At 42.8% G+C, this 11367-nt stretch overlaps 2 protein-coding genes across 2 annotated transcripts; one reads left to right on the top strand and one right to left on the bottom strand.

Moving 5' to 3' along the window:
• Nucleotides 1-231: 231 nt before the first annotated feature.
• trmt10c (tRNA methyltransferase 10C, mitochondrial RNase P subunit) lies at nucleotides 232-1951 on the top strand (the record flags this gene model as incomplete). The annotated part of the gene is made up of 1 exon (XM_080730308.1): nucleotides 232-1951. Exon 1 carries the CDS (start codon nucleotides 335-337, stop codon nucleotides 1949-1951), a length of 1617 nt encoding a protein of 538 aa, XP_080586434.1. The 5' UTR covers nucleotides 232-334.
• A 265-nt stretch (nucleotides 1952-2216) lies between these two features.
• blzf1 (basic leucine zipper nuclear factor 1) lies at nucleotides 2217-10958 on the bottom strand. Its single transcript, XM_080729575.1, has 7 exons — nucleotides 10901-10958; nucleotides 8099-8186; nucleotides 7283-7773; nucleotides 6080-6279; nucleotides 5405-5533; nucleotides 4606-4828; nucleotides 2217-3600 (listed from the first exon to the last, which is right to left on the bottom strand). The coding sequence occupies exons 2-7, from the start codon at nucleotides 8121-8123 to the stop codon at nucleotides 3415-3417; spliced, it is 1254 nt and encodes a 417-aa protein (XP_080585701.1). The 5' UTR covers nucleotides 8124-8186; nucleotides 10901-10958; the 3' UTR covers nucleotides 2217-3414.
• Between the last annotated feature and the right edge of the window lie 409 nt (nucleotides 10959-11367).

Genomic DNA, 11367 nt, shown 5'->3' with positions numbered 1-11367 from the left:
CTAGTCGCACTTCACTACGACATATTAAGATGTCCCACCATTGTACACAACGTGACCTTCCTGAAAACCAAACAATCATGGATGTTAAAGTGGTGTAAAGCAAGCTTATTTTCCTTCTGCTTTCATACGACGGTTTCTCGGATGTTACCGCAGCAAGTGAATGTTCACCACTCCTTTTAACAAACACAGAAAGAGTCGAGACTGTGCCAGTGAACAAGAAGGAAACCTGCCTGCGTTTGCCCCATGTTGGTGCGACAGGAACACAACGTCACATCACGTCAGACTGTCCAGAGGTGATATATTGACTTATTAGTTTGCTTAAATCTTTTTAGCGATGATACGCGTGTTCTCCACGTCGGTTTTCTCTAAGCTGTGCAGACACAGCCTTCCTTTGCTACCCACTGCTGTCAAGGAAGGAGCGATCAGACGTCTCCCATTCAGCCTCCATGGCTGTAGATTGTTCAGTGCTGGGTGTCCTGCGAGGAAAGATGTGCCCCCAAAACCAGAACAGCCGGAGGAGGGGAGAGAGAAATTAGATCTGGATGTATGGAAGTCTCTGATGAGATCCCAAGTCACTGCAGATGAAAAACAAGAGGATGATGGAGAGGGAGCAGAGGGTGTTGTAACTCCCGGAGGAGCGCCACCACCAGGTGATGCTACAGAGGAGTCCACACTTGAGGCTACCCGTGAACTGGTCCTGATGTGGCGAGAGGCCGGGAAGTCTGTCCCAGCTCAGATGACTGACGAGCAGCTTCAGGAGCTGACAAAGCTCACCACCAAGTCTGCAAAGAAAAAGTACCTTAAATTCCTGGCCATAAAAGAGGGCCTCAAGAAGAACTTTAAGGAAAAGCAGCAGAAGAGGCGGGCTGAACGGGAATCCATGAAGGATGCGGAGGATGAGGAAGGGGAACAGCAACTGAAAAACACTTTCCTCCTCCAGTTCTGGAACCGCTCCCTGGACAAGTTGCTGGGCTGGAGAAGTGCCCAGGCCATGATCTTTGGCCAGCCACTTGTCTTTGATTTGAGCTATGAGCAAAACATGACCCCGCGTGAGATCACCAACACGGTGGCCCAGCTGATGGAGGTGGAGGCGTGGAATCGTCGTGCTGTTGAGCCCTTCCATCTTCACTTCTGCAATTTGCAGCCAGACGGGGCCTACATGAAGGAGTTGCATAAACGCTACGGTGCAGAGTCTTGGGATCGCCTGCTAATGACCTCAACAAACCAACGACACGTTGATGTCTTCCCCCGCGAGCGTCTTGTGTACCTCACCGCAGACTCCCCTAACATCCTCCGCACCATTGATCACACCAAAGTCTACATCGTTGGAGCCCTTGTGGACCGCAGTATCCAGAAAGGCGTGTCGTTGGCCAATGCCAAGCGTCTGAATCTAGCCACAGCCCGACTACCACTCGACGAGTTTCTCCACTGGGACATTGGGGCAAAGAACCTGACTTTGGACCAGATGATTCGTATCCTGCTGACACTTAAGGACACAGGGAAGTGGGAAGACGCTTTGTCATTTGTGCCGAAGAGGAAGCATGATGGATTCCACCAACAGCAGCCAGAGAAACGGTTCTCATTCAAGGGGGGCTACAAGGATAAGAAGGCTTCTGGTGCCAAGTCAACACACATGGTTTACAATGAGAGTTCATTTGCCCCAGGCTCACGTCCAGCGGTTTACAATGAGAGTTCAGAAGCTAATAGAGGGGCCTACAGAATGAGGGATTCTGAGTTCACAGGTATTGTCAGAGAGAGGAATGGTGACAGAATTGCAGTGAACAGGATGGCAGGATCAACTCAAGGCGACAGAATTGCGGTGAACAGGATGGCAGGATCAACTCAAGATAACAAATCAGCTGTGACCAGGCTACGGACATCATTAAAAAGACAGCTAGAAGAGGCCAAAACGACACGCAAGAACAAGAACAACTGGTGGGAGCAAGAGTAATCTCAACAACTGACATCCACACTCATTGAAGGATGTGAGCCTGGTTTAGAATGTACAGGGAGAAAATGAAAAATGTTCGTTGCTTATTTTGAATTAAACCTTTGTTATATTAAATAACTTGGCACTGAGTAAATGTTGAATCGTGTTCATATTCCCGTCAAAAGACATCAATGCTTTTTAGTTCAGGTGTTAAAACATGAAATAGAAGTTTTGAAAATAGAAACGTTTATTTTGGTCTCAGACATTGTTTTAAAGTTATATTAGAAAGATAAAAAGCCATTAACATCTTTCTTTTGATTTCAAGTTTGAAACATGGGTACCACAATGTTAACAGCATCTTTGATAATAATCACCCAAAATAGTGTGCAGTATGATTTCAGGAAATCTCAACAAATGGCAGATACAAAGTAACAAAAGTTAATCCAAATCAAGGATACAGTATAGCAGTGCAAAATGCAAATACAGTAATATAAGCTCTCCATCCAGCATCCTTTAAACATATTAAAGATATGAGTGGGTACTTTTGTATTGCTTATGATCTCTGCACTCAATCACATCAAAGCATCCATTAAATATACAATTGTCTTGAAGAAAATGATAATTTCTCTGAAAATCAGAATATAAATCTCACACCAACAAAAGAAATATAATAAATAAAACACTCAAGCATAATTAAAGCCTAAACAATTATTTGTCAAGAATACAATTCAATGTACATTACACATTTAATTAGAATCGCATCTAAAATATAAATTATACTGTTCAAAATATTGCTATTGTGGACCACACGTGACAATACCATGGCCTTTTTACGTGTATAGTTGTCTAGACACTATAGTTGACCAATTGTACCACCACCAATTAACAGTCAACCACTCAGGTATGTGGTAACAACGCATGATTGTTTCATGCTGGCATTTCACCTAGGTTAAAGTATATTGTGCAGCCCAAGTACAGACCAGTTTTGGAGTTATAGAAATAATACAAATGCAGCAATTTTGATGAAACACAGCTTGCATGTCTTTTAACACTTGAACAAAAACAATAGCACTTCCTGTTTAAAATATTAAAATAGCCCTCAACAGGCTCTCCATCACAACCATTATGATTAAATGGAAGGCCACTACCATGAGCAGTAGAATTCAAAAATACAATTCAAAACACAAGAAAATAATCTAATTGTTAGTAATCTCTGTCTTGCTGAACACTGAAATGTTTTATCCTCAACCCCAGGCAGGCATGAACACTGTAAATGCATGCATGTGCGAGTGGCTGTCTTTTGGTGTTGACTGTAGTAATCACCTCACACACAACCCATGTCCCCCAAAGAACATGATTTGTCAAATATAAATTGAACAGCTGTGTGTTCAAAGCATTTGACATGAACTTTGAAATGACATGGATGACTGGAGGTTATGTAGCCTCTCTTTGACCCCTACAGCAGCAGGATGTCCCCATGACGCCTACAGCACCAGGATGTCCCCAGTGCAACGTTCACAGCAGTTGAAGGTAATGTTCTCATAGCGGGTGTATGGGTGGAACCGGCCAATACTCTTCTTACTGTTCAGAAAGGTAGAAGGCGAAGAGTCGCTGAGTGGAGACTCAACCTCGTCTGGACAAGAAGTAGTAGGGTGTAAACTCTTCAGTACCTAGCATGGATTTGCAAGGGAGAGAGAAGAAAAGAGAAGAATTTCTGGGTTATAGGTCGAGATGAATATTCCAGGGTAGAAAGGTACATGGACAAATCTTGAGTGTTAATTTAACTGAGTGAACAGTTGGTTCACTCCGAGGCTGCACACTCAAAGAATTAAACAACTAGCATCCAGGATTTTACTAGCAATATATTTTGTTTAAGGCTAGTACACACTGCAAGATATTTGCACCGATTATGCTCTCGCCGACCATTTTTGGCGCTCACCGACAAACCCACCCTCCCTCCCCCCAAAATCGGGCTTTGCTCGCTGTGTGAAAGTCCCTGCAAGAAGATCATTGCGCGATTCCAGCACTCGGCGAGAACTTTCCGAGCATTTCTGAATATCTGTCAGGTTTGGTATTTGGCTCTATTGCAGACTGGGCTGCGATAACCACTGCGAGAAGCGAGTAGCGAGCATCAGTTTCAACCAGTGAGAGAACAGTACCAGACGACCCTCCTTTCCTTGGGTCCATGTGTTGTAGTGTTGTGCATCAACACAAAACAAAAAGCAGAGACGATAACAGTATGCTGCCCTACAAAGGAGTGCTGTAACTATGTACGTTTCACACACAAAAAAGAATTGTTACAACTGATCAGCCAAATGAGATAAAGGAATACAAGTGATATTACACTGATTGTATATCTGTTCTTGAGCTAATTGTTCATCCCCCAATATCATGAAGACTAATTTGACCTTTGGGCGACACAAATAACTTGGTGTGTCCGAAAACATAGTTACTGCACTCTGCCTTTGTAGGGCAGTATGGCTCTAAAGAAAGCGATACAGAAAACAAATTGCTCAACACAATAACACATGGACCTAATAAAAGGAGGATCAACTGGTTGACCTCTGGCGGAGACATAATCCTCTGTGTATCGTTCTAAATTTAACGATCCGGTGACTCCAGACACTTATCTTGTGGTTGGCTTGGAGTAAACAATGTGCTGACTAATACCACACCTTCTCAGCCATCTTCTCAGCTGGCGTGTTGCACAATTCTGAGGGTGTGCTGCTGCCACTCTTCACCACACTGTTGTTCACTTTGCCCAGCAGGTGGGAGTTGATGGACTCGGCCAGCTTCTGGTTGGCTATAGCCAGCTCACCCGTGCTAAGGGACTGTGCACTGGGGTAGTAGGTTTGCTGTCTTCCCCACTGCAGGGACACTAAAAGCTGCTCAAGTAACCTGTCAAATGGAATTGAAAGCATGTGAGGATACAGGGTCAACTGTGCTTACAGCAGGGGTCTTCAACGTTTTCAGGCCAAGGACCCCTTAGCTGAGAGAGAGCAGGGACCCCCTCTATATATTGTATAAAATTGTGTTGAAGATTAAAAATGTTCATAGATTTCTTAGACAGCACTGTCGTCATGTTGGAGTAATGTGTAATTTCAGACATTTAACCACTTGTCTTGAACCGTCAAATACTTAGTCTGACCTTCTTTTCCCTCTACAAACCTATTTGCCCAAAATAGCCGCTCTACAAGCTTACAACGCCTCGCAGCGCGAGGCATTGTAAGCTTGCAGATCTGCTATTTTTGGCTAACGTTCCACTCAGAATAGGGATGCTAGGGTTCAAATGGTTAATGTAAAAACATGATCATACAGTATCACACAATGATTTGGCAGCCCCCCTATAGTAACTCTGAGGACCCCCTGTTGAAGACCCCTGGCTTACAGCATATTGGTGCAAGTCAAGATGCAGCTTTTTAATGTGCTTCTTTTAGTGGCAGTCCTATTTGAGTTCTGCTACGGTGCACGTACCTGTGTGTGAGCATCATGTCCCTGTAGAAGTCTTCTCTCTCTGACAGAAGGTCCTGAATAGCACCTTGGGCTTCTCTGGTCTGGCGTTGCAGAGCTGCTCTGGCATTGGTCAACTCCTCTGCCATGACTCTGGACAGACAAGTTCAATTCAACTACCGGTATCCACTCATCATCATTATATAACTGGTGCCTTCATGTAGAACAATAGTTGATCAAGTATTATTACTATTTCTCAAATACAAACAGCTATACACAGTACAATCTACAGCATGGGTTTTCAACCGGAGGTATTGCAGGTGGTCCCTGGCCATTCATTCAGAAGATTTATTTTTTCCCCCAAGGAGTAATTTTCCTTTGTGTATGTAAATATTATAATACTATTTTGACAGAGGACTTGGGCTGTCTTGCAAAAAATACTTTTGTAAATAGTTGATGCATTCAATTGTGTCAAATGTTGGATAAAAACAAAATCCCTGCACTTTACTGGTAATGAAATGCTTTGAAAACTGACACCATTGTGTAATTTGGGTCTATCATGGACCCACCGACACAATGGTGGTGGTCCCCAGTTTGCTTGTAGTCAGGATGGTGGTCCCTACATCACAAACTCTTGAAAAACCCTGATCTACAGTTTTAAAGTAACACTATAAATCTTGCTGTCCATTCAAACTGTACCTGCTAGCCAGGAACTTGCTCCTCCAAACGTCACACTGGATGCTCATGCGTTCCAGTTGCTCAGCAGTGTGTGCCCAGTTCCTGCCCAAAGCTTCATTCTCCAAAATCAACTGGTTCTTCTCCCGTGACAGACGTTCAAAATGGTACTGCAGGTCATCACCCACTGAAGCCACCAGCAGCTTCTTTAGTTCACGATTCACCTAGAAAAATGGAAGAAGGGTAGAAGATTTTACTGATGAATGTCAAATGTTTGCAAACATTACCTACATAAACCTTATTTTAGCAAAGATACAGCAAATATAGTTTAAAACAAGTTTATCTATTCTTCTAAGCTCAGTCAATCAACTATACAATAAAAAACATGTCTCCACAAGACCACTGCTATTTTTAATGACATGGCTCCTAGGAGGCAAGCCATCTAGAAGAGGGTCTGTGTGGCTAATCTCCCAAAACCACTGAAGTGAACAGAGCCAATTTTCTTGTGCACTCTGAGACTGCCAGTAGGCCAAGAAAATAAATCCCTTAATATTTTACAAATATTGTGTTTTTTTACGCTGTGGCTCTGAAAGAAGGTAGATTTCTGTGAGTATGTGTGAGAGACGTGTCTCTCTATGGGAGAGAATCTCACAAACCAAAACCACTCGACCAGTCAGCAACAGATTTCTTGTACACGCTGCCACTAAGCTAAAATACCACATATTTGTTTTCATGTGTTCTATTCACTTTTTGTTTATATTTCACTTAAGTTTATAAAGGGAACTCAAAGGGTCTCGGACTGCATGGATTATACTGAATACTGTATATGACGACGTCAATACTTAATTTGTATAATCTCAGTATCAACAAGTATTATGTCCTGATGAAGGTCTGTTAAGATTGAAACGTTGACAACACTAAAATACAGCAGAGCTTTTTTATCATTACCAATGTGCTTTTTTATGATACTTTTGCTTGTCTTGCACCTGGACCACAGATGTGCATGCAATACCGTCTTCATGTTTTCAAGCATAAAGAGCCTGCATCTTCTGCTAACATCTTTCAGAGCCAACTGTTTATAAGAGGACCATGAAGCCAGAAATCCTTGTAAAACCACACCGTTATTATCAACCCCCATCTTGGTTTAGGTTAAAAGGATAACACAAAAACGTTGTGGGGAATTGATTCCATTGTGGTCCTATAATGACAACTTTATTGGGGTCTTACCTCAGTCTGGACACGAAGCTGATTGGAAAGGCCTTCTTTGTCCTGCAGTAGCCTGCGTTCAGAGTTCTGTAACTTCTCTAATGCTCCTCTCCAGTCCTCCACCAGAGGCGGGGAGTGTGAAGGGTGGTCCTCAGCCTGCTGCCCAGCCTCCCCTTTGGCCTCAGCAGGTACTGCACGTCCATGGCGGCTAATAGCAGCACGTGGGACTACAATCCTCACGACCTCCAACTCGGTGCAGGCCTCTCGGCTCACCTTGCCCAGGTGAAGCACGCCTGGAGGCTGGGGAACCGTGTGAGCCGACCTGGAGCCGTGTTTGGGGCTCACCATCTTCAGCAAGGGAACTACAGCAGTCTCCGGGGGGCTCACCATCTTCAGCAGGGGAACTACAGCGGGCTCTGGGGGAAGTGCGTCCGCCACAATCTCGACTGCGACTGGTGGTTTATCCGTTTCCATTCCATCTCCAGGGCCCCTGACAGGCCTATAGGCAGAATCTGGAAGAGGGAACAAAGCGCTGAGTATTCTCTGGATAACTATCTTTGCTCCACAGCAGTCTGCACTCTCACTCTCAAAATCAAGCTGGATCAAGAGGAATTCAAATTCCTGCTCACTCACCTCCCCATCAATGGTATTGTGAGCACAAGACATGAAAAAGAGAATAAAAGGTATGGGGGACATGGCTACTGGAAGTCTTCAGAGACTGTTTTGGCTAGAGTTTTATCATAACTGCTCATCAGTGCGCTGTGACTGGCTGAAAGGTTATGGAGAATGTAAACACAAAGTGTTTGTGTAGCGTTTCAGATACTGTGCATTACATACCTCTTACAGCTACTGCAGTAGTCATGATCGAAGTGGCTTAGAGTAGCAAGAAGGTAAAGACAAAGTCGTGTCAGTCGTTTTCTTTTCCCTAAAAAAAATACAAATGTACATTTACATATACAAATGAACAGTTCGTCCCAAAGCCAGACACCAACACAGACTATTATAACGCTCCTGTCATCTAGATACCTCTGGAGCTGATCAGAGACAAACAAGCAACTCCTCACCAACAAACTGTAAGGTATTTAACACGACGAAGACAATGGCAACAATGCACATTGTGTTCTTACAAAATGTCCAAATATTGACCCTTGTCACTTTGATGATACAGACTGATTGTTGCAATAAAGCACTTATTTACGGATTTACGCTTCATATATCTGAGGACCAAAGGTCCTTCCATGGATTAGCATCCAGTGGTGTAAATAAGTAACTACTAAGTACATTTACTCAATTACTGTACTTTGGTCATTTGGCTTTAGATGAGTATTTCCAGTACTTTTACTTATATTCCACCACATCTAGGCAAATACTGTACTTTTACTCCACTACAATAATTTGAAAACTTTAGTTCCTTTGTCGGTTTTGAGTAGTATTACATAACATACATCAATCATACATCAATCAACGAATTCGCTTCTTGCAAAGAGTTGCCCCGCTGATCAATATTAAATCCCGAAAGACACTAGGAGGTGCTCTTATTGGGCCCCTCATTGATTACGGAGTCCTTGTCTGGTATCGCGACGCCCCAGCTGCCTTAAAGCTAAAGCTCCAAACAGCCCAAAACAAACTAATTAGGGTTGTGCTTGGTCTCCCTCCTCTGACCCACCTTACCGAGCATCACCACGAAAGCGTGGGGTGGCTCAAAGTAGCTGACAGAGTACAGCATCTTGCAATGGGCCTGGTGTACAAGATACACTACACCTCCAAGATTCCCATGTACCTGACAAACTACTTCTTAAAGGTCAAGGATGTTCACGATCATAACACCAGAGGCAGCTCCACTAATCATCATCAGCGTAGATTTAACACTAAACAAGGCGCTAACTCGTTCTCCTGCTATACCATCAACATGTGGAACGCCCTTCCACAAGCCCTAAAGGAGAGCAAATCCCTAGCCTCCTTCAAAATTGGTATGAAAAGTCACCTTCAGACAGCAGCTACCCGTGACTTGTAAATAGACTAAGCCCCCATGCTCCCCCCCCCCCCCTTTTCTTTGTATTCTGCCTTTTGTATTTGATGTTATGCTTTTGAAACTGATATTATCCTAGATAAAGTACTATTCTATCCGTCTGTCTTTCAATGTTATATGAGATACTTAAAGTGTGGTTCCTGTGGAAATGGTGTCAGGCATAATCGCCTATAACATTTTCGCCAGGTCTTTTCGCGGGGCACTTTTGCCGTGGAGGAGAGTCTTTTCACCTACCTGTCTGAGCCATTTCGCCTACCCTCAATTCTGCTGTCAGACTGTCCATGTTTTCATATTATCTCTTTGTCATTTAAATATTATAGTGACTGTGACAGTGGTGTTACATGTCAAACCTACACACGGCTATCCTATGCACTCCATAGTAATCACATACAGAGCTATTGGAATCAGGTGCGCCCAAATAATTAATTAATCCATGTCCCGATACTATACATTCTTTGGTGCAGTATTGAACAGTATTGTAAAATGAACAGTGTTAGGTCTATTGTTGTTTTAACATTAGGATATACAAGATATATATGTAGGCTATTAGCCTATATAGGTCTATATAAGATATGCTACACATAAATAGCCTATAGAATCAACCTTGCCTGTCAACAGGCATAAAAAACTATTTTGCCATATTTTAGGAATAAAATGTGATGTAAATAATAAATGTCAAGTAAACTGTTAGATTCACTTGAAACCACAGTCACAGTCACTATAATATTTAAATGACAAAGAGATAATTTGCAAACATGGACAGTCTGACAGCAGAATTGAGGGTAGGCGAAATGTCTCAGACAGGTAGGTGAAAAGACTCTCCTCCAAGGCGAAAATGCCAGGCGAAAGGACCAAATGCGTGTAGGCGAATATGTTATAGGCGAAAGTGCTGGTGACCGTGGAAATAAGCCTCGGCTTTCTAGGATCTCCTTTTAGTTGACCTTGTACCAGTGATTTGTACTGTCATGAAACTGTACTTTTTTCTATTGCAAACTTCTAATAAATTCTTCAATCAATCAATACATTAACCACTTCAGCACTATTACATTTCAGCCATTTGAAAATAGCAGATCTTCAAGCTCACAATGCGATGCATTGAAATGAGACATTCTGCATAAAGAGTACTACTTTTTGTACTTTATGGTACACTTTTATGCCAATACCTGGGTACTTTTACTCGAGTAAACTTTGAATTCCAATACCTGGGTACTTTTACTCGAGTAAATTTTGAATTCCAGACATTTGCTTATAACAGAGTATTTCTACATTGCAGTATTAGTACTTTTACTTAAGTCGAACAAAAGGGAGTACTTTTCCCACCACTGGAAATCACTAAGTATTTACGCTTCATATCTGAGGACCAAAGTATCCCAGACCGTTATGTTTCAGCCTTTCAGAACTAAGAAACAAAGGTCTTTCCATGGAATATCATCGACGCTGTTTAACTGTGTAAATTCAACGAGTTGGTTACAGTTTAGAGTGTATGGACCAGCTAGCAACAAACAAGATTCCATTTCATTCAAAACGGTAACAACGCGTCAGCCAAATGATTTGAGTTCCGATAAGCTAATAATAAATACGGAGAAAGGATAAGTTCGCAGCAAACATACCGACAGGGAGTGCGTCCTCCTGATGTCACCAACAACACTACTCTACTGATGGTTTTCCTTTTCCTTAGCTATTGTTCACTGCTTCTATTTGGTGTTGTCGTCGCCATCTTGTCTCTAATCTGTTCTGTGCCCGGACAGGATGTTGTTGGCTAAAAAACGCCGACAGTTCCTGTCTGGACTGAGAACAAAACCCTACTGGTCTGGGATCAGTTGCTGTTGTTTTCTTCAACATGTTGTTTGAGCCACGAGACGTTTTGTCATCTGATCTGAGTTCAGATTAAAGAGCGTGCTCGAGCACAAGGTGTAACACGTTAATACAACCGGTCTACTCAATTGCACACGGATCGGAACCATAGAGATTGGAACCTTCGATTGTAGTGTCTGTCTGCGGACATACATAACAGTTACAGCACCATTGTGGAGCTGAGCTGGACCAGTAAACGTTAATTTCCAGTCGTCTCCTTTTG

The sequence above is a fragment of the Nannobrachium achirus genome, assembly GCF_963921795.1.
Source record: "Nannobrachium achirus genome assembly, chromosome: 7".
NCBI classification, from domain to species: domain Eukaryota; kingdom Metazoa; phylum Chordata; class Actinopteri; order Myctophiformes; family Myctophidae; genus Nannobrachium; species Nannobrachium achirus.
Note: the sequence above shows the minus strand (reverse complement) of the source record. Positions and strands in the feature narration are given on the sequence as shown.

What these genes read in the sequence shown, in the direction of transcription:
- blzf1 (XM_080729575.1), bottom strand. Translation starts at nt 8,123, where the DNA reads ATGACTACTGCAGTAGCTGTAAGAG. An exon ending in TACTGCAGTAGCTGTAAGAG is followed by an intron (nt 7,774 to 8,098) that starts GTATGTAATGCA and finishes TCCCTCTTCCAG; the next exon opens with ATTCTGCCTATAGGCCTGTC. An exon ending in GACATGATGCTCACACACAG is followed by an intron (nt 4,829 to 5,404) that starts GTACGTGCACCG and finishes TCCATTTGACAG; the next exon opens with GTTACTTGAGCAGCTTTTAG.